Source organism: Hemitrygon akajei, chromosome 29 (assembly GCF_048418815.1).
Source record: "Hemitrygon akajei chromosome 29, sHemAka1.3, whole genome shotgun sequence".
In the NCBI taxonomy this organism is placed as follows: domain Eukaryota; kingdom Metazoa; phylum Chordata; class Chondrichthyes; order Myliobatiformes; family Dasyatidae; genus Hemitrygon; species Hemitrygon akajei.
In genome coordinates this window covers 5,126,841-5,150,394 of record NC_133152.1, presented here as the reverse complement: position 1 = coordinate 5,150,394, position 23,554 = coordinate 5,126,841, and the positions used below count along the sequence as shown (strand labels likewise).

General features: G+C 40.1%; 1 protein-coding gene across 4 annotated transcripts in view; it reads right to left on the bottom strand.

The window, feature by feature from the left end:
* zbtb40 (zinc finger and BTB domain containing 40) overlaps positions 1 to 23,554 on the bottom strand; it is a 133,572-nt gene that overhangs the window by 16,254 nt on the left and 93,764 nt on the right. For all 4 annotated transcript variants that reach the window (XM_073031656.1, XM_073031659.1, XM_073031657.1 and 1 more), the window contains 4 exons: positions 20,568 to 20,782; positions 17,031 to 17,193; positions 10,209 to 10,295; positions 5,019 to 5,236 (listed from right to left, as the gene is read on the bottom strand). In XM_073031656.1, the coding sequence (XP_072887757.1) occupies positions 5,019 to 5,236; positions 10,209 to 10,295; positions 17,031 to 17,193; positions 20,568 to 20,782 (683 nt within the window). The remainder of the gene's footprint in view (positions 1 to 5,018; positions 5,237 to 10,208; positions 10,296 to 17,030; positions 17,194 to 20,567; positions 20,783 to 23,554) is intronic.

Below are 23,554 nucleotides of genomic sequence, written 5' to 3'. Positions count from 1 at the left end.
TTTTTCAGTTTTGCCCACAAATTTTCTATCGGATTGAGGTCAGGGCTTTGTGAAGGCCACTCCAATACCTTGACTTTGTTGTCCTTAAGCAATTTTGCCACAACTTTGGAGGTATGCTTGGGGTCATTGTCCATTTTGCAACTGAGCTTTAACTTCCTGGCTGGTGTCTTGAGATGTTGCTTCAATATATCCACATAATTTTCCTTCCTCATGATGCCATCTATTTTATGAAGTGCATCAGTCCCTCCTGCAGCAAAGCACCCCCACAACATGATGCTGCCACCCCCATGCTTCACAGTTAGGATGGTGTTCTTCTGCTTGCAAGCCTCACCTTTTTTCCTCCAAACTTAACGATGGTCATTATGGCCAAACAGTTCAAATTTTGTTTCATCAGACCAGGGGACATTCCTCCAAAAAGTAAGACGTTTGTCCTCATGTGCACTTGCAAACTGTACTCTGGCTTTTTTATGGCGGTTTTGGAGCAGTGGCTTCTTCCTTGCTGAGCAGCCTTTCAGGTTATGTCGATATAGGACTCGTTTTACTGTGGATATAGATACTTGTCTACCTGTTTCCTCCAGAATCTTCATAAGGTCCTTTGCTGTTGTTCTGGGATTGATTTGCACTTTTCGCGCCAAAGTACAATCATCTCTAGGAGATAGAATGTGTCTCCTTCCTGAGCGGTATGACGGCTGTGTGGTCCCATAGTTTATACTTGCATACTATTGTTTGTAAACATGAATGTGGTACCTCAGGTGTTTGGAAATTGCTCCCAAGGATGAACCAGACTCCTGGAGGTTCACAATTTTTTTTTCCTGAGGTCTTGGCTGATTTCTTTTGATTTTGTTTGTAAACTTCTGACCCACTGGAATTGTGATATAGTCAATTAAAAGTGAAATAATCTGTCTGTAAACAACTGTTGGAAAAATTACTAAGCACTAAGTAGATGTCCTCAATGTCTTGCCAAAACTATAGTTTGCTAATATGAAATCTGTGGAGTGGTTAAACAATGAGTTTTAATAACTTCAACCTAAGTGTATGTAAACTTCTGACTTCAACTGTATTTGGTGGAGTATAGCCAAATAGCCTCTAGTATGCGCTCGACTACAGCAATCCATGGGGAATGGTGTGGGTGGGTGGGGGGGGGGGCTACATAAGAACTGCTCAAAACAAAACATTACTGTACATCACACACATGTGCTAAGAATAGACTTTTGAATTACTGAACTGTATGTCATTTGCTTTCACCTTGAAATAGCAATCTTTTACACTAATTCAGTATTTATGTCTAAACATCAGCAAACATCAAACTACTGCACTCACCACCACATGAAATGACAAGTCTTCAAAGAGTATTTTGCTGGTACAATTGCACTGCCCTACTGAATGGATGGAAATAAACTAACAGAGTCTCAGGCTTATTTTACATAACATTTGAAATACAATTCATAGTTTATTGAACATAGAACATTAGAGCACAATACAGGCCCTTTGCCCATAACGTTGTGCTGACCTTTTAACCTGCTCAACGATCAATCTAACCCTTTCCTCCTATGTAGCTATTAATTTTTCTATCATCCATGTGCCTATCTAAGAGTTTCTTAAATGTCCTGAATGTATCTGCCTTTATCATCACCCCAGTGAAGTATTCCACACAGCCAACACTCTGTGGCAAAAGAACATACCTCTCACATCCCCCCTTTATTTAATTCCAATCACCTTAAAATTACACCCTTTCATATTAACCATTTCCACCCTGGGGGGGGGGGGGGGAAGTCTCTAGCTATCCACCTGATCTAAGCTTATCAAGTCATACACCTTTAACATAATACCTTTCATCCTCCTTTGCTCCAAAGAGAGAAGCCCTATTTTGCTCAGCCTATCCTCATAAGATATGCTCTCCAGACAGCATCCTGGTAAATCTCCTAAGCACCATCCTAAAGCTTCCAATCCTTCCTACAATGAGGTAACCAGAACTGAATATTCTAGATGTTCTAATCAGGGTTTTATAGAACTACAATGTTACCTTGAACCTCGAACTGGATTCCCCCGAGTAACAGACAGACATACTTTATTGATCCCGAGGGAAATTGGGTTTCGTTACAGTCGCGCCAACCAAGAATAGTGTAGAAATACAGCAATATAAAACCATAAATAATTAAATAAAAATAAGTTAATCATGCCAAGTGGAAATAAGTCCAGGACCAGCTTATTAGCTCAGGGTGTCTGACACTCCGAGGGAGGAGTTGTAAAGTTTGATGGCCACAGGCAAGAGTCACTGTAGGCCTCCTTAACAACCCTATCAACATGCGGCAACTTTGAGGGATCAATGGACATGGATTCCCAAGATCCCTCTGCTAAGAATCCTGCCATTCTTCCTTCAAGTTCGGCCTTCCTAAGTGTAACACCTCACACTTTTCCAACTTGAACTCCATCTGCCACTTCTCAGCCCAGCTCCACATCTGTCAATGTCGTTATAACCTACGACAATCTTCTATACTACCCACAACTCCACCAACCTTCATGTCTTCTGCAAACTTACTAACCCACCCTTCCACTTCCTCAAAGTTATTTTAAAAAAATCACGAAAAGTAGAGGTCCCAGAACAGATCGCTCAGCAACACCACTGGCCACTGATTTCTAGGCACAATATGCTCCTTCTACAACCACCCTCTGCCTTTTATGGGCAAGCCTACTCTGAATCCACAGCCCAGTTTCCCTGAATCCCATGCCTCCTAACTTCTTGAATGAGCCTACTATGGGAAACCTTATCAAACACCTTATTACAATCCATCAACAGTCCTGTGCAAAAGTCTTAGGCACAAAGCTGTGCTGAATATCCTTAATCACACTATGCTTCACCAAATGCTGGTAAACCCTTTCTCTAAGAATCTGCTCACACTTAAGAGTCACTGGTCAGTAATTCTCATAGCTATTCCTACTCTCTTTCTTTGACTACCTTCCAATCATCTAGTACTACTCCTGTGGCCAGTAAGGATGCAAAGTTCAACGCTAAAGGACCAGGGATCTCTTCCCTTGCTTCCCATAGTAATCTGCTGTATATCCTATCCGGCCCAGGGAGTTGTCTATCCTAACGGTTTTTTAAAGGTTCCAGCACATTCTCTTTCTTAACGTTGATGTGCGTTTGCATATCAGCCTGTTTTACACTGTCCTCACAAATATTAAGGCCCCACTCACCCGTGAATAGTGAAGTAAACTATTCATTAAGAGCCTCCCCTACCACCTCCAATTCCAGGCACGTTTCCTCTTCTATCCCTGATCAATCCCACTCTCACTAGTCATCTTGGTGTTCATCACGTATGATTAGAATGCCCTGGGATTTCTCTTAATCTTACTTGTCAAGGCTTTCACATGCCATTTCTATCTTTCCTCAGTTTTGAAAAAACAAAAAAAATTTCTTAATGGTCGAGGAAAGAGTATCTTTTCTCGAAACTCTCAGTCCTGATGCAGGATCTCCACTTGAAAGATCAGATATCCCTTGGTTTCCACAGCTGCAGCTCAACCCACTGAGTTGCTCCAGCAATTTAAAATTGCCAGGAAACTATGAAGTATGTAAGGAACTATTGACACTCACTAGGCAGAAAACAAAAATAAGATTTCAATTTATTTTATTATATGTTACCTTCTGAGTTCATTCCTTCAGGATGCAATTCAGAAGTTTAGTATTTCCCATTGCTTGTCAATGATTTAGATAATGGAATTGATGGCTTTGTGGCAAAGTTTGCGGAGATATAAAGAAAAGTGGAGAGGTAAGTAGTGTTGAGGAAGCAATGCGATTGCAGCAGGATTTAGATAATTTGGAAGAATGGGCAAAAAAGTAGCAGAAGGAAAAGTGTTGGGAAATGTATGATAATGCATTTCAGTAAAAGGAACAAAAGTGCAGGCTACTATCTAAATGGGGAGAAGGTTGAAACATCAGAAGTGCAGAGGGACTTAGGAGATCTTGGGTAAGACTCCTAGAAGGTTAATTTACAGGTTGAGTCTGTGGTAAAGCAATGTTGGCATTTATTTCACGGGGAATAGAATATAAAAGCAAGGAGATAATGCTAAGAGCAAACACGAGGAAATCTGCAGATGCTGGAAATTGAAACACACACAAAATGCTGGTGGAACACAGCAGGCCAGGCAGCATCTATAAGAAGCACTGTTGACGTTTCGGGCCGAGATCCTTCGTCCTGTGTTCCACCAGTATTTTGTGTGTGTTGCTTGAGATAATGCTAAGCCTTTATAAGACACTAGTTAGGCCGCACTTGGAATATTCTTAACAGTTTTGGGCCCCATATCTCAGAAAGGATGTGTTGAGAGAGTCCAGAGGAGGTTCACGAGGATGATTCCAGGAATGAAGGGGTTAGCATATCAGAAGCATTTAGCAGCTCTGGGCCTATACTCACTGGAGTTTAGAAGAATGTGGAGGATCTCATTGAAAACTACCGAATGTTGAAAGGACTAGGTAGGGTGGAAGTGGACAGGATGCTTCCTATGGTGGGGGTATCCAGAACTATTGGCATAGCCTCAAAAACTGAGGAGCGACCCTTTAGAACAGAGGTAAGGAGGAATTTTTTTAGCTAGAGAGTAGTAAATCCACGGAATGCTCTGCCACAAACTGCGGTGGAGGCCAAGTCCGTGTGTATATTTAAGGTGGAAGTTGATCATTTTCTGATTGGTTGGGGCATCAAAGGATATGGCAGGAAGGCAGGTGTATAAGGTTAAGTGGGATCTGGCATCAGCCATGATAGAACAGCAGAGCAGATTCAACCAGATGAATGGCCTAATTCTGCTCCTGTCTTATGGCCTTATTTCTGAATGTAATTACAGCTATAGAGTAGGGAAGTTAGCAGTCAATTTGATCACAGCAAGCTCTCAAAAAAGCAAAATGATAAATCTCCAGATAACCAATTGTAGTGAAAATAGTTGAGAGAAAGCCAAGGACAAGGTGCACATTCAACAGTCAAGAACAAGAACTAGTAAACAGCAAGAACTTAGCTTTCGTGCATATTTACCATTTGAGTTGCCTCCTGAACATTAGCAACCAATATTTTGGCATGCTTGCTCCTTTGATATTCGTCCAAGTCCAGCTGAGAACTGAACAATTGGGCACAATCCCCCAACAGAGAAGTGCTACTTTGCTGAGTTGGATGTTCTGTGCTCAAATGATGCTGCAGCGCTCCAGGAAATCTGAATGTTGACGGGCAGTATGAACATTTAAATGGGTGAATCCCTAATAAGAAAATTCCACAAGTCTGATGAGTTGAACAAAAACAATGGAAACAAATTAAATGCTCTATTTTACAGAAAAGTCCAATAGAAAAAGTTAACACACAATACCACATTATTTTAATGAGCATTACCAACATTTTCTATTTGTTTAACCATTTTGTAAATTTTAAGAAATAGTGTATTCCAACATATTCCTTTTACCAAAGAATTCATGCCACAATATTTAGTATACTGAAGTATTCAGTATCAAAGACTTGTTCTTCAACATTTCTTACCCTCTTGGTTAACACCTTGGTGGCAGCACAAAGCTGTAACAAAAACTACAAACCAACCAAATGAACATTGAAGTTTTCAGTGTTTGACAGTTCTTCACACCAGTGATTTTTTTTAATAGGACTGAAAGACTCAATTGCAAAGTAATTGCAATTTCCAGGCTTACTGCACAGAAGGAGACAATTTTGTCCACTGTGTTCATGCAACTATAAAGCAGAAATCTGACCAGTTTCTTTATAGGAACTTGGGAGCTGATCAAACTGACTCCGAGTACTTCAGAATTATTGTACGAGAAGTTAAATAGACTGTCCTGTACTATCTCAAGTCTAGCAGAATGAGAAGTGATCCCCCATGATCACTTCTTAAACTCGGGTCTGCTAGACATAGGAATGATCCTTCCCTTGATAGAAGGGCCAAGAACCATGGGGAGTCAAAATAAGGTGTCAATCACTGACAGTTGAGATGAGAAAAGAATTTCTTCTCTGAGGATGTAATGAATGATATTATCTACTCCAGTGGTGTAGAGGCTCAGTTGCTCAAGACATTTAAAACACCAATTGATATATGCTTTTTAGCTTTTTGAGAAAACCAAGTAAGATCCGGTAACGATGAGGTAAAGATTTTGAACAATGGAGCTGGCAAAGGGCCAAATAGCTTACTCCCACTTTTTCAATTTTTCATTTCTGGTTCCACTTCTATTTATCATGTAATCAATAGGTGCTATGTGGTAGCATTTTAGCTTTAATAATCAAAATTATACTTTTGAGAGAAAACAAGGAAAAATGAGGTGATTAATATTCCATATACCATATAACAATTACAGCATGGAAACAGCCATCTCGGCCCTTCTAGTCCGTGCCGAACGCCTACTCTCACCTGGTCCCACCGACCTTCACTCAGCCCATAACCCTCCGTTCCTTTCCTGTCCATTTACCTATCCAATTTTTTTTTTTAAATGACAAAATTGAACCTGCCTCTACCACTTCTACTGGAAGCTCGTTCCACACAGCTACCACTCTTTGAGTAAAGAAGATCCCCCTCATGTTACCCCTAAACTTTTGCCCCCTAACTCTCAACTCATGTCCTCTTGTTTGAATCTCACCTACTCTCAATGGAAAAAGCCTATCCATGTCAACTCTATCTATCCCCCTCATAATTTTAAATACCTCCATCAAGTCCCCCCTTAACCTTCTATGCTCCAAAGAATAAAGAGCTAACTTGTTCAACCTTTCTCTGTAACTTAGGTGCTGAAACCTAGCTAACATTCTAGTAAATCTCCTCTGTACTCTCTCTATTTTGTTGACATCTTTCCTATAATTCGGTGACCAGAACTGTACACAATACTCCAAATTTGGCCTCACCAATGCCTTGTACAATTTTAACATTACATCTCAACTCTTATACTCAATGCTCTGATTTATAAAGGCCAGCATACCAAAAGCTTTCTTCACCACCCTATCCACATGAGATTCCACCTTCAGGGAACTATGCACCATATTCCTAGATCACTCTGTTCCACTGCATTCCTCAATGCCCTACCATTTACCATGTACGTCAATTTCCCTAGAAATTGTGCATAGAAACAACACCCATTCTGATGGTGAATGCCAATTCAATTTGCCTGCATTAGGCCTATAAGGCACAACTGCTTTACAATGTACCCAGATGCATATAAATAGGTTTTAAATGTGCCTCTACCACTTCCACTCACAGTTTGTTTCACATAATCAGCATCCTGTGTGAAAAGCTTGCCTTTCAGATCTCCTTTAAATTTCTCCCCTCTCATTTTAAGCCTATGCCTCCTCGTTCTAGATTTCCTTGCCCTGGGAAAATGATGCTATCGATCTTATCTATACCTCTCATTAGGCCACCTCTTACCCTCCTACATTTCAGTAAGAATAAACCCAGTCTATCCTACCTCTCCTTATAACTACAAACACCCATTCCAGACAACATCATGGTGAATCTCTTCTGAATTCCCTCTATTGCTACTAGATTCTTCCTGTAGATTAATCCACAAAGTTTAAGAACACAGAAGGATCAACTAGATTCAAATTTGGGGTGAATAGCAGAGGAGGAATGTTGCGGAACAGAATGATAACAATGCTGATTTCCCAAGGACAATGCCTAATTATGAAATACAAACAGCGACTCCAAAATGCAAGAGCCCAGATCTGAGATGTGCTGACACAACTTATAATACCCTTCTGGTTAACCTGGTCAATTATTATCTTTTGTGCCCTGCCATTTGGTCAATTTTAGATTCAATTTGCTTTTTATCTCATGGGCAGTTATTTTTTGACCAGTCTGCCATGCCTCTCTCCTTATTATTTTCCTGGAAAAATTAATGAAGTTAGCCAGGCATAACCTTCCCTTAAGAAACCAATGATGATTGGTCTTGATTAATTGGTGTATTTTTAAATGATGGCTTAATACACACCTGGCCCAGAAATAATTTGCCCATGATACAACCTGTGCATTCCTAAGTATTAGTCTAGTATCTTTTATTTACTTTTTATCCTTTCTTCTCTTAAACAAATAAATCCTATAAGCAAGAAGGACTGAAAAATGATTCTCAGAACCTCTGCACTTTCCTTCCTTCTTTTAATAGCCTGGGATATACTTCATCCAGTCCCAGTGATTCCTCCCCTTTTAAAGTTACTGAGGTCCTCACTTTGCATTTTTAATTTCCCTTCTAATTTAGCCCTATATTTTCCACTGTATAAAACTAACATAAGCTTCTGGATTTTTTTGAATAAGCGCACCCTATATTCATCACCCCATCCCGGGAGCTCAAAATTTTGCAGACTCTCATTTTGACTTTCTGGGAATGCCTTTATCCTAAATCCCTTTATTTTCCTTCTTGAATTCCCATCCATTGTCCTCAGACTAATTTGAGGGCCTTACAGATTTTTCTTCCGATTCAACATACAGCCAAGTTCTTACTAATGGTAGTCATATAGCATTGGTGTTAGATCTTCATAGATCATGACCACATTCCACTGAAACAGTTTGCTTTAAAACCCTTCTTACAGACACTTTTTAATATCTACCCAGAAATTTCAGCCTCCTTTAGAAAAACCTCAAATGGAGTAGAGTTTCTGTCACTCATTGGGTGCCTGTAATTATTATCTGGCATGATTACATCTGTATTTCAAAATTTAAAGGAATTTGAAATAATCAATATTGCACCTCTATGTATGTCAATTTTAAGGCACAAGTGTTACTCACTCTCACACACCACTCATGCAGCACCTTTTACACTGTGCAATTAGATGGCATCTTCAAAGACAATAATAGCCTCATCTGTATTTGCCCATCTTGCTCAATTATGATAATCTTCCAGTCATGTAAAGATATGTTGCAAACGTGGTAAGGGACAGTTCATCAAAACACCTACATAGAGAGCTGAATTAAAATGGCTGATATGCAGTTGCAGCATTTGGATGCAAAGACAAAGCAGCTGCTGCAGTATAATACTAAGTGTCAACAATACAGTGATTCTGCTGCCCTGGTCTTTCTTGGTGGTCGTCATTGTTTGGTTACTGATGTCAAGAAGTACACAGCAAGCTGAAGCACATTTCCTTGGTAATACTAAATGCAACCATTGTGGTGAAGAGATTGTCCAGGGTGGTGTTCAAATGCTTGAATGTTGCTGGAAGTGCTCTCCTCCAGTAAAGTGAAAAGTATTCCATTATTCTCCCACCCCCTAGATGGTGGAATTGGGGAAGTCATTCATCATACGGGCAGGATCTCTCTAGTGGGGCTGTATTTATATGCTCTCCCCATCCTGTTTCCCATCCAACTTCACCTCCTCAATTGTCAGCAGGAACTTGAGGAGCAGTTGCACAGTGAAACTGCTCATAGTGTAAGAATAATGAGAGTTAGAGATTTTACTCTTACTAAAGCAACCCAGGTATTAATGGGCCATGGGAGTGTTTAGAGCCTGGAAAGAGTGGAATTTGTGAAATGTATCCAGAAAAGTTTTCTGAATCAATACCCAGAGGGTGCAATACTGGACCTCCGCTTAGAGTACGAGGCAGGGCAAGTAACTGAGGTGGCAGTCAGAGAGCACTTTGGCTTTAGTCCCCATAATTCTATCAGTTTTAAGAAGTCAGGTCCACAAGTTAGGATCCTTAATTGGAGCAGGGCTGATTTTTGGGGAAATTAGACAGGATCTTAAACAGGCTCAACAGGGTGAGTCTGTTTGAAGGGAAAGAAATAAATGGCAGGTGTGAGATTTAAAGACAAAGTATTTATGTGGTAGATCTTCTGGGCAGCAGTGACACAACATGTTGATTAAAGGACATAAAAGTTTACATTTCTTCTTGTTAGAGATGACGACTGCATGTAACTTAGACATAAATGTTGCTTGTTACTTAAATGGCAAGAGACACTATTTGGAAATAATCATTCTGTGATAATTGTGTGGTGGGAATGATAAAATGATTAAAACAACTGAATAAGATTGCATGGATGTTCAATGATATATCAGAAAAAATATTATTTTGTCTGTTGGCAAGAACTTATTTTCTGATAGCTTGTATTAAAATTTAGCCAGAAATTTCAAAGTTCTTTTACTATAAGTAACATGAACAGAAGTACAGATAGTTTAAGTCAATCACATATCGAACATTCTGCTGGATTATGGTTAGGGTCATCCAGATGGACAGACTGTTTCCAGGTGCAGATTTACATACCTGAATGCTTGGACTTTGTATGTACGTGCAACAATGCTTGTGAAGCAAAGGTCTCTTTGCATTCTTCACACTCCAACATCCTAATATCTGAGAAATTAATGTGCAATATTACAATATCAGAAAAGAAGAACAGCATTAGACCATAAGACAAAGGAGCAGAAGTCGGCCATTCGGCCCATCGAGCTGCTCCGCCATTTCATCATGAGCTGATCCAATCTCCCTTTTAGTCCCATTCCCCCGCCTTCTCATCATAACCTTTGATGCCCTGACTACTCAGATACCTATCAATCTCTGTCTTAAATACACCCAATGACTTGGACTCCACTGCCACCCATGGCAACAAATTCCATAGAATCATCACCCTCTGGCTAAAAAAAAATTTCACATCTCTGTTCTGAATGGGCTCCCTGCAATCCTCAAGTCATGTCCTCTCGTACTAGACTCCCCCACCATGGGAAACAACTTTGCCACATCCACTCTGTCCATGCCTTTCAACATTCAAAATGTTTCTGAGGTCCCCCCTCATTCTTCTAAACTCCAAGAGCAGTCAAATGTTCCTCATACGTTAACCCTCTCAATTATTATTCTTAGAACTGATAATAGTCAACTTCGATGAATTCTGCATTAAACCCAATTTAATGATGCAAATGTGGGCTAGCAAATGGAAATTAAGAACCACTATGCCCCACTTCTCAATGAGAAATACAGCACAGTATGAAGAATGCAGGAAATAGTCAGGAAGCTATGCTGCATCTGTGGAGAAAGAAACAGAGTTAACATTTCATCTGGGACCTGAGATCTTTATCAGAACTAGGAAAAGCGAGAAATCAAACATATGTCAAGTGGCAGAGAATAACGAGGAGTGAAACATAGAAAATAGGTGCAGGAGTAGGCCATTCGGCCCATCAAGCCTGCACCGCCATTCAGTATGATCATGGCTGATCATCCAACTCAGAACCCTGTACCTGCTTTCTCTCCATACCCCCTGATCCCTTTAGCCACAAGGGCCATATCTAACTTCCTCTTAAATATAGCCAATGAACCGGCCTCAACTGTTTCCTGTGGCAGAGAATTCCACAGATTCACCACTCTCTGTGTGAAGAAGTTTTTCCTCATCTCGGTCCTAAAAGGCTTCCCCTTTATCCTTAACTGTGACCCCTCGTTCTGGACTTCCCCAACATCGGAAATAATCTTCCTGCATCTAGCCTGTCCAATCCCTTTAGAATTTTATACGTTTCAATAAGGTCCCCCCTCAATCTCCTAAATTCCAGCGAGTATAAGCCTAGTCAATCCAGTCTTTCTTCATATGAAAGTCCTGCCATCCCAGGAATCAATCTGGTGAACCTTTTTTGTACTCCCTCTATGGCAAGAATGTCTTTCCTCAGATTAGGGAATCAAAACTGCACACAATACTCTAGGTGCGGTCTCACCAAGGCCTTGTACAACTGCAGTAGAACCTCCTTGCTCCTGTACTCAAATCCTTTTGCTATGAATGCCAAAATACCATTTGCCTTTTTCACCACCTGCTGTACTGGCATGCCCACCTTCAATGACTGGTGTACAATGACACCCAGGTCTCGTTGCACCTCCCCTTTTCCTAATCGGCCACCGTTCAGATAATAATCTGCTTTCCTGTTCTTGCAACCAAACTGGATAACCTCACATTTATCCACATTAAATTGCATCTGCCATGAATTTGCCCACTCACCTAACCTATCCAGTCACCCTGCACCCTCCTCACAGCTAACACCGCCGCCCAGCTTCATGTCATCTGCAAACTTGGAGATGCTGCATTTAATTCCCTCGTCTGAATCATTAATATATAAAACAAAGGGGAATTTCTGTAACGGGTGGAGACCAAGAGAGACTGATTAAACCAAGTGGCCGTGGAGCCGCCAGCTGACTTATTAATCACAACTGATACCATATGTCTGGAGGAGATGCAAATACAAAATGATGAAAAAAAGATAATCAATGAAATATAAAACACTATAGATACTGGAAACTACAACAAAAGTTTGCTGGAACTGTTTGGGAGGGTTTAACTTAATTTGGTATGAGATTAGGAACCGGAGTGATAGGGCTGAAGATAGGGGAGTTGGTATACAAGTAGATGCAGTGATGCAAAATTGTGAGGAAAGAGAAACAGAAGATAAGGCAAAATTGCATTCAGTGGGATGAGTTAAAAAGCAATATGGGGGGGCAAAATTGAAATGGGTGACAAATAGAGGGCTGAAGGTCTTATATTTGACTGATGCAATATGCAGAATAGGGTAGATCTTGTAGCGTAGTAAGATATTGAAAAGTAACAGGTGGGCATCATTGAGTTGTGGCTGAAAGATCATAGTTGGGAACTTAATATCCAAGGATACACATTCTATCGAAAGAACAGGCAGGTAGCTCTATTGGTAAAAATGAAATCAAATCCTTGAAAAGAGGTGTCATAGGATCAGAATAATGTAGAATCTTTGTGAGTAGAGTTAAGAAAATAAGGGCAAATAGACCCCAATGGGAGTTATATACAGGTAGACAGGATGTGGGATGCAAACTATAACAGAAAATAGAAAAGTCATGTTAAAAGGGCAATGTTCTGATAGTCATGGGGGATTTCAATATGCAGCAAAAGTTGGAAAATCAGGTTGGTGCTGGATTCCAAAAGAGGGAACCTGTAGAATGCCTACAAGATGGCTTTTTAGAGCAGCTTTGGTTCAGCTTATATGGGGAAATGACAATTCTGGATTGGTTGTTCTGTAATAAACAAGATTTGATTAAGGAGCCTAAGGTAAAGGAACCTTTAGGAGATAGTGATAATCATATGATAAATTTCAACATGCAGTTCAAGAGAGAGAGAAGATAAAATCAGATGTATAGTAAACAAAATTACAAAGACATGAGAAAGGAGCAGGCCAAAGCGCATTGGAAGAGGACACTGACAGGGATGATGGCAGAACAACACTGGCTGGAATTTCCGGGGGCAATTCTGAAGGTGCAAAATAGATACATCCCAAAGATCAAAATGTATTCTAAAGGGAAGATGATGCAATCGTGGCTGACAAGCATAAAAGGAAAAGAGAGGACATATAATATAGCAATATTACAATATCAGAAAAGGAGAACAGCATTAGAACTGATAATAGTCAACTTTGATGAATTCTGCATTCCCAATTTAATGATGCAAATATGGGCTAGCAAATGGAAGTTATGACCCACTATGCACCACTTCTCAATGAGAAATACAGTACAGTATGAAGAATGCAGGAAATAGTCAGGAAGCTATGCTGCATCTGTGGAGAAAGAAGCAGAGTTAACATTTCACCTGGGAGCTGAGATCTTTATCAGAACTAGGAAAAGCGAGAAATCAAACATATGTCAAGTGGCAGAGAACAACGAGGAGTGAAAACAAAGGGAACTTCTGTAACGGGTGGAGACCAAGAGAGACTAAGAAGTTAGAGGATTGTGAATTGTTTAAAAACCAATAGAAGGCAACTAAAAAAGCTATAAAAAGAAAATAAGAAAGCTAGCTAACAATACCAAAGAGGATACCAAATGTTTCTTTAGAGTTAAAGACGCAGCAGATATCAGACTGCTGGAAAAAGACACTCAAGAGGTAGTAATGGGGGACAAAGAAATGGCAGACAAACTTAATATGTATTTTGCTTCAGCCTTCACTGTGTAATGACACTAGCAGTATGCCAGAAATTCAAAAGTGCAAGGGGAAGAAGTGAGAGTAGTTGCTATTGTAAGGGGTTTCTTTTATATAATGTTACTGTGTATGGTAATCAAAATGGCTTCTTTGTTTGTTAAAAGTAAAAATGCTCCTTTGTTTACTACCTGTATGTACAATTTATATTTTCATTTATATTTATCATTACTATTGTTATGAGCAGAGAGACAACATCTGCTGGAAGTAAATTCCTTGTATGTGCATAGGTACTTGGCGATTAAAGTCTGATTCTGATTGTTATGCTAACTGGTGAGAGAGTGCTTTCTCTCGCAGCTTGTTTGGGTTATAATTACTGGTAATGAGAATTGTATTCGTTTGTTAACCAATGGGATAGAGGTTATTCTTTCTTGTGGGTCTGTAAGCTAGCGTTGCGCGGGGCTTTGGAGGAGACGGCGCGAGGGGGTTAGAGGGAGAAGGCGCGATGTTGTAAGCTGGGCAACGGAACAGCCCCGTGGGGGTCCGAGGCCCAGGGTTTTCGGCGAGGAGAGGACACGAGGACAGATTTGTGTGGAGCGTCTGGTCGACCACCATTGTTGATCCCAGGCGGTAGGTCGAGGAGGTCGGAGGGGATCGAATGGTGGCAAGAAGACTTCGTTAACTGAGCTCCAACGGTTGTGCACGAAGTGGTTGAACTTTGATAAGTTTGGCGCCTTTTACTTTTCCTTTTATATTGTATCTCTATTAAGTACATAGTTCCAGTAAGATTTATAAAGTGTAATCATTTAATTGCATATGGTGTACTGTCTGTTATTGGGCTTGGTGCGGATATCACACAGCCTCTACACAAGCTGATTACCCAGTTTGGTGGGGCCGAAGGCTGCTCCCCCTAGACGGAAGCGAGATGAGTGAGCCTGAGGCTTACCGGGGGCTACACTATTACTAGACAGAATCTGCTTGGGAAGCTGAAAGGTCTAAAGGTAGCTAAGTCACCTGGACCAGATGGGTTACATCCCAGAAGTGTGAAGGAGGTAGCTGAAGAGATTGTGGAGGCAATAGTAATGATCCTTGAAGAATCTCTAGATTCTGGAATGGATCCAGAGGACCAGAAAATTACAAATATCACTCCACTCTTCATGAAGGGAGAGAGGCAGAAGAAAGGAAATTATCAGCCAGCTAGTCTGACTTCAGTGGTTCAGAAGACGTTGGAGTCCATTATATGCAGGATGAGGTTTCAGGATACTTGAAGGCACATGGTAAAACAGGACAAAGTCAGCAATGTTTCTTTAAAGAAGCCTTGCCTGACAAATTGTTGGAATTCTTTGAAAAAGTATCAAGTACGATAGACAAAGGAGAGTCAGTGGATGTTGTTTACTTGGATTTTCAGAAGGCCTTTAACAAGGTGCCGCACATGAGGCTGCTTAACAAGATTAAGAATCCCTGGTATTTTTGGCAGGAGGTGGAGATGTGGTGAAGGGGGCCTTTTCTGATTGGCTGCCAGTGACTAGTGGTGTTGGGACCATTTCTTTTCATGGTATAAGTCAATGATTTGGCTGACAGAATTGATGGCTCTATGGCTAAGTCTGCAGATAATATGAAGATAGGTGGAGGGGCAGGTAGTGTTGAGGAAACAGAGTTTGCAGATGAACTCAGAGGTGCAAAAAGACTTGGGAGCACTCAAGTAAAATTCCCTAATGGTTAACTTGCAGGTTGAGTCAGTGGTAAAGAAGGCAAATGCAATATTAGCATTCATTTCAAGAGAACTGGAATATAAAAGCAAGGATGTGATGCTGAGGCTTTATATGGTATTTCTCAGAGTATATTTCCTATAGTGGGGGAGAGGATGTTTCCTATAGCAGGGGAGTCTAGGAACAGAGGTTGCAGCCTCAGAACAGAGGGACCTCCATTTAGAACAGAGATGAAGAGGAAATTCTTTAGTCACAGACAGCTGTGGAGGTCAAGTCATTGGATATCTTTAAAACAGAGGTTGATGCTCTCTTGACAGTCAGGGTGTCAAAGGTTATGGGAAGAAGGCAGGAGCATAGGGTTGAGAGGGATAATAAGTTAGCCATGATGGAATAGTGGAGCAGACTATGATGGAATAGTGGAGCATGAAGGAATAGTGGGTCATATGTCCTTAATTCTGCTTTAATGTCTTAAATTATCTCTTAAAACAAAACTAATGATCTTTACAAATAACTAGATAATTTTTGGAAAGGCCAACAATCTAAAACTTGTTTAATTCGATGTTCAGTCCCAAAAGCTGCTTAATGCAGAGGTGCAAATCGTGATGCTATGTATACAGTTCCAGAACAATATAAAAGGCAAAGAGAGGTTATAGTAGGAGGAAAATGAATTAAAGCAACAGGAACCCTGCAAAATAGTTACATAACATACATTTGGTTTCTCCAAAACAGGGGAAGACCCTATTGTGAGCACTGAATACAAGTAGTACAGGTGAATTGCTTCTTCAACTGGAAGGAGTGGCTGGGTCTGTGGATATTGAAAAGGGAAAATTGAAGATTACTTGCTGCATTTCAAAGATTCACCATTAGCTAAGTGAAAACATTTCTTCTCATTTCTTCCCTGAATCTTTTTACATTTACACTTGGTTGTTAGTTGATGAGATCATCACTCATTTTTCTGAACACAAGAGCCCAGGTCCATTGTGTTTAATCATCCTTCATGCAACAAAGTGCCATCCTATGAACCTTTATTACAATTACATCATTCCCTGGAAAGGGAGACCAGACCTGTGCATAATATTCCAGAATGGTGAAAATCAAAATACTGGAGAAGTTGGAAATCTGAAATACAACCAAAAGTGCTGGAAACAGTGCATACTGGATGTGCAAAAGACAAAGAGTTAACATTCGAGGTCAGAGACAACCAAGTGTGCATCCACCAGGACCCTGTTTAATTGTATCAAGACATCTCAACTTTTATGAGCTGGGGGGAATCCACATACAACTGTGTTTCAACAAAAATCATGAATGATTTTGCTGCATCTTAATCTGGTGTGTTCTGATCTGCTTATGAGACATTATTCCCAAGTCATCACTAAACTAAGATCAAACATTCTTTCCCCTTGTTTCAATCCATGCCATAACTCTATTTTATGAATTATATCTAGAGCCTCTTCAGCAACCAGCAGAAGTTACCTGAATGGTCAGACTTCATATGTTTGTTCAGAGCTGTTATACTGGCAAAAGATTTCTCACATGCAGAGCAAGTCAGAGTGGCAAACTTTGGAGAGCGGTGGTTTTGTGCTGCGAAGACATCCGGGTGGCGAGTTCGATTGTGATACCACAGTCCAGACAATTGCTAGATGAAAAATCATAGGAAGCACTTATTATATGTATGTCAAAGATTAGCATGGGCATGCCATCACAGAACTGCCATCTTAAATTCTGCACAATCAGCCGCTCTTCCAACTTCAATTTAAACAAAGCCCTGGTTTTAATTCTAACTGCCTTGTTTCTTTACCCCAAGTATTTCAATTACATGAACTTCTGAAAACCGGCTATTTTGTACGGATATTATATAACCATATAACAATTATTTTATTATTTACTGCACTTCCAGTCTGCTTGTTCACCTTCCAATGAGAGCAAATGAGAGCTGGCGCAAAGCACATCTGTGTTACCTCAGCTGCAAGACCTTCCTTCATTTTCGAAGCACACAAGTCATCAGTAGTCATGGAAACAGGAAGACCAAAATGGAAACTAATTTGATTTTTGCCCTTTCATCAAAGCAAACCACCAATCAAATAATAATGAACAATTCAATGTAAAAATCATAACTGATGCCTTGCTAACTCAAATAGCTTAAGTTTTATTTAAAAATAAATTATAAAATTATCAAGAGTTCATTTTCATACATTATATTTCTTCAAAATTATGCTTTTAAAGAACTGACAGATCAGATCTCCAATTGTACATTTTGGTTTTATATACAGTGGCATGCAAAAGTTTGGGCACCCCGGTCAAAATTTCTGTTACTGTGAATAGCTAAGCGAGTCAAAGATGACCAGATTTCTAAAAGGCATAAAGTTAAAGATGACACTTTTCATTAAGATCACAAGATCTTAAGGCACAAACTAACGGAGATGGGAGTAGACTCTCACATGGTGGATTGGATAGTGGACTACTTGACAGGTAGACCTCAGTATGTGCGGTTGGGAGACTGTAGGTCTGACACGGTGGTCAGCAGCACAGGAGCGCCGCAGGGGACCGTGCTCTCTCCGGTCCTGTTCACCCTGTACACATCAAGACCTACAAGTATCTGGGAGTACAGTTAGATGAGAAGCTAGACTGGACTGCCAACACAGATGCCTTGTGCAGGAAGGCACAGAGTCGACTGTACTTCCTTAGAAGGTTGGCGTCATTCAATGTTTGTAGTGAGATGCTGAAGATGTTCTATAGGTCAGTTGTGGAGAGCGCCCTCTTCTTTGTGGTGGCGTGTTGGGGAGGCAGCATTAAGAAGAGGGACGCCTCACGTCTTAATAAGCTGGTAAGGAAGGCGGGCTCTGTCGTGGGCAAAGTACTGGAGAGTATAACATCGGTAGCAGAGCGAAGGGCGCTGAGTAGGCTACGGTCTATTATGGAAAACCCTGAACATCCTCTACATAGCACCATCCAGAGACAGAGAAGCAGTTTCAGCGACAGGTTGCTATCGATGCAATGCTCCTCAGACAGGATGAAGAGATCAATACTCACCAATGCCATTCAGCTTTACAATTCAACCGCCAGGAGTAAGATATGTTAAAGCGCCGGGGTTAGGACTCAATGTATTTAAGTAAACTACTTAAGAACTTTTTAAAAGCTATTATTAATGCTTTTTGAGAGGGTGATTTTAAATGCATATCATATTTTTACTGAGTTAAGTATTGTATGTAATTAGTTTTGCTACAATAAGTGTATGGGACATTGGAAAAAATGTTGAATTTCCCCATGGGGATGAATAAAGTATCTATCTATCTATCTTAATATTTTAAGCAAGGTTACTTTTTTATTTCCTTCTTTTACAGTTTCAAAATAACAAAAAGGGCCCGAAGCAAAAGTTTGGGCACCCTGCATGGTCAGTACTTAGTAACACCCACTTTTGGCAAGTATCACAGCTTGTAAACACTTTCTATAGCCAGCTAAGAGTCTTTCAATTCTTGTTTGGGGGATTTTCGCCCATTCTTCCTTGCAAAAGGCTTCTAGTTCTGTGAGATTCTTGGGTCGCCTTGCATGCACAGCTCTTTTGAGGTCCATCCACAGATTTTGGATGAAGTTTAGGTCGGGAGACTGTGAGGGCCATGGCAAAACCTTCAGCTTGCGCCTCTTGAGGTAGTCCATTGTGGATTTTGAGGTGTGTTTAGGATCATTATCCTGTTGGAGAAGCCATCCAGCTTCTGTACAGATGGTGTGATATTTGTTTCCAGAATTTGCCGGTATTTAATTGAATTCACTTTTTCCCTCTACCAGTGAAATGTTCCCCGTGCCACTGGCTGAAACTCAAGCCCAAAGCATGATCGATCCATTCCTGTGCTCAACAGTTGGAAAGGTGCTCTTTTCATGAAATTTTGCACCCTTTTTTCTCCAAACATACCTTTACTCATTGCAGCCAAAAAGTTCTATTTTAACTTCATCAATGTATCAGGCTTGTTTAGATGTTCCTTTGCAAACTTCTGATGCTGAATTTTGTGGTGAGGACGCAGGAAAGGTTTTCTTCTGATGACTCTGCCATGAAGGTCATATTTGTGCAGGTGTCGCTGCACAGTAGAACAGTGCACCACCACTCCAGGGTCTGCTAAATCTTCCTGAAGGTCTTTTGCAGTCAAATGGGGGTATTGATTTGCCTTTTTAGCAATCCTACGAGCAATTCTCTCGGAAAGTTTTCTTGGTCTTCCAGACTTCAACTTGACTTCCTCCGTTCCTGTTAACTGCCATTTCTTTATTACATTATGAACTGAGGAAACGGCTATCTGAAAACGCTTTGCTATCTTCTTATAGCCTTCTCCTGCTTTGTGGACATCAGTTATTTTAATTTTCAGAGTGCTAAGCAGCTGCTTAGAGGAGCCCATGGCTGCTGATTGTTGGGTCAAGGTTTGCAGAGTCAGGGTATTTATAAAGCTTTGAAATTTACAACACCTGGCCTTTCCTAACGATGACTGTGAACAACCCATAGCCCTAACAAGCTGATTAAGGTCTGAGACCTTGGTAAAAGGTATCTGAGAGCCCAAATCTCTTGGGTTGCCCAAACTTTGCATGGTGCTCCTTTCCTTTTCCCCCCACTTTAAAAGTGTACAAAACAAAAATAATACACTAATCTTGCTTAAAATGTTGAAAAGAATGTTTCATCTTTAAGTTTATGACTTTTGGAGATCAGTTCATCTTCTACTCACTTAACTATTCACAGTAACAGAAATTTTGACCAGGGGTGCCCAAACTTTTGCATGCCACTGTACATTTTGCATTTTATGACAGCTATTTTAATATCTTAATCTGAGGGCAACTGATGAAAGCAATTTGGACTAAGTAAGAGAAACGTGGAACAAAGCAATTTTACATTGTCAAACATAACCCAATTCATTTTAAATATATATTATCTATAGTAACTTCACGGCCACTGTTGTAAAACAATATACAAGTACATTAGTTTGGAACACAGCTCAATGTCTGGTTTTGAGAACTTGCATCCAACACTCTTACCTGATAAGCCTTGTCACAAATTTCACAGTTATATGGTTTTCCACCTACATGTGTGACCATGTGTCTTTCCAGAAGCGATGGTGCACTAAAATTCTTGCCACAAACATCGCAGGGATTGTACTCAGGAGGATGGATTTTCTGGATGTGGTTCTTGTGGTCTTCTAGAGACGGAAAACTCATCCGGCATTTTTGACAGTCATATGGGTCTTCAATATCTGCAAAGATAAGTAAATATACCTCAGCTGCAGAAGTTAGCTGTCCACATGAAGAAAGTAGCACATTCTCATTTTAGAAATAACCTGCACACTCTGTGTTAAAGAAGTTGCTTAAAAGACACTAAGTTGAAGAGACAGCATCTCAATTTGACATTATTGTAGATTAATAGTTGAACAGTTAAATCAGTCTTACAGCATATTGTTTTTACCTCTTATGCAAGTTGCTTCAGCATTATTGATTTTACTTGTCAGCGTACAATCTCCATGTAATTACAATAATAAAGCACACATTTTTAAAAGGAAAGCCTTGCTTTGCTGATGGATTCACACAAAATCTGCAAAATACACAATACTCAAAACGACTGAAACAAGAGATCATCTGTCTAATCTGATGTAGATGTTTCCAATAGCAATAATGCAAATCTGAAGGAAGACTGGGGAAAAATACATTGTGCTTCTACCCTTTTAATGTCATGCTTCATCAGACAATTTCCACACACTTAGTATTTCATCAAAAGCATGTGCTTACTCATAAGCTGTCTCTATTCCATCACCATGACCTCCAGAAATGAATTCTGTAAAGCATGTTTTAAAAAAGCAAAATTCAAACAGATCTTTATGACTGTCTACTTTTGGCCATGACTACTGAGGCACCACTTGAAACCAAATCTGTATTTATTTCATCACCAGATAGACTTTACACAGGGGTTTCCTAAGATGAAAGAATAATGAAGTGTTAATGCTGGACTGTTAAAACAACCGAATTTTTCCTAATTTCCTGAATTTCAAATGCAGATGGGAAAAGTAGTCAAAGTCAAAAATTAGCTAATCACCTGTCACCTTTTAGATTGATGATGTACAGCTCACTTAGTGGCATCACTGGATGACAGAGATGATGTCACTAACTCTAATTCACTTTCACTTCTTATTTGTCTTATTTATTGTCAGATGGACAAAAACATTCTGCAATGAAACAGACTAAAGCCACCACTGTCCACAGTTCTCAGCAGCTAATATCTTCATGGTTATCAACGGATCTGAGCCTAGAGACATCTAGTCAGAGCCTTACAGTTTATATAAAATGACTTGAACAAACCAAAAGACTGACTGGTAAGTTTACTAATAATACAAAGATAGGTAAAGAAATAAGTGCCGAAGGCTACAAAGAGATATAGATAGGTTATGCAAGTAGATAGGGATCTGGCAAATGGAGTATAATGCGGAGAAAAGTGAAATTGTACACTTAGTCAGAAAACAAACATTTAAAGGGGAAATGAAGAGAGTCCTGGGAATCCTACCGAGGAAGACTTATGCGAGTGCAGTAAGTAATTAGGAAAGCTAAAAAAAGTTACCATTTATTAAAAAGGGGCAATTGAATGCAAACTGAAGAGTTGAAGAAGCCACATCTCTTAAGTATATTAAAAAATTATTTAAAGATTGTAATATAGCAGTATTTTTACAAATTAAATATTGTTTAGTGAAGAATGGATGAACAGCCTAGACATATCTGCAATATTTCAGAGTAGAAGCCGATTTGATTGAAATATATATTGCCCTGAGAAATCTTGACAGGGTGGAAATATAGAGAGAATTTAGAACCAGGGGATCACTGTTGAAAAATAAGGGTTCACTCATTTAAGTTTGTGATGACGCTATTTTTTTTTACTCTAAAATAATTGCGTTTTTGAAGCTCTCAAATATCTGCAGAAGCTGTGCCTTTAAATATTTTTACAGCAAGAAGTTGAGAGCTACTTGATAAATAAGAGGTGAAAGTTTACCATACAGAGACCAGAATGCAAAATTAAGATTACAATCACACCGTCTCAATAAATGGTGCAGCAGGGTTCAGGGCTTGAGCAGTCTGCTCTCCTGCTATTACAGATTGACTACTTCTGTAATAAAGGCCTTTCCTGCTTTTGAAAGCCCCAGCCACATCATACAGCAGAGAAATGGGCTCTCCATCCAATTTGCCTGTATATATTATCATGAAATTACTTTTCAAATGCTTGCTTGGTTAGCCTCACCTTACATCCTCTTAACCCCTGACTTTGTTTTCAGTATCTTAACTCTCAGTTAGGTCCCATTCACCTTTATTGAACTGAATTGACTTTATTTCTTATATCTTTCACATACATGAGTAAAAATCTTCATGTTACGTCTCCATCTAAATGTGCAATGAGCCATCATAGTAATTTATAATAAATAGAACAGTCAATAACATAGAAATACACTCAGATCAGTGTGAGTTAATCAGTTTGACGGCCTTGTGGAAGAAGCTGTCCCGGAGCCTGTTGGTCCTGGCTTTTATGCTGCGGTACCGTTTCCCAGATGGTAGCAGCTAGAATAGATTGTGGGTGGGGTAACTCGGGTCCCCAATGATCTTCAGGCCCTTTTCTCACAGCTTTCTTTGTAAATGTCCTGAATCATGGGAAGTTCACAACTATAGATGCACTCAATTGTGCCCCTGTAGAAAGTTCTTAGGATTTGGGGGCCCATACCAAACTTCCTCAACCGTCTGAGGTAACAGAGGCACTGTTGTGCCTTTTTCACCACACAGCTGGTGTGTAGACCACGTGAAGTCCTCGGTAATGTGGATGCCGAGGAACCTGAAGCTATTTACCCTCTCAACCCCAGACCCATTGAAGTCAATAGGGGTTAGTCTGTCTCCATTCCTACTGTAATCCACAACCAGCTCCTTTGTTTTAGCGACGTTGAGGGAGAGCTTGTTTTCTTGACACCACTGTGTCAGAGTGATGACTTCTTCCCTGCAGG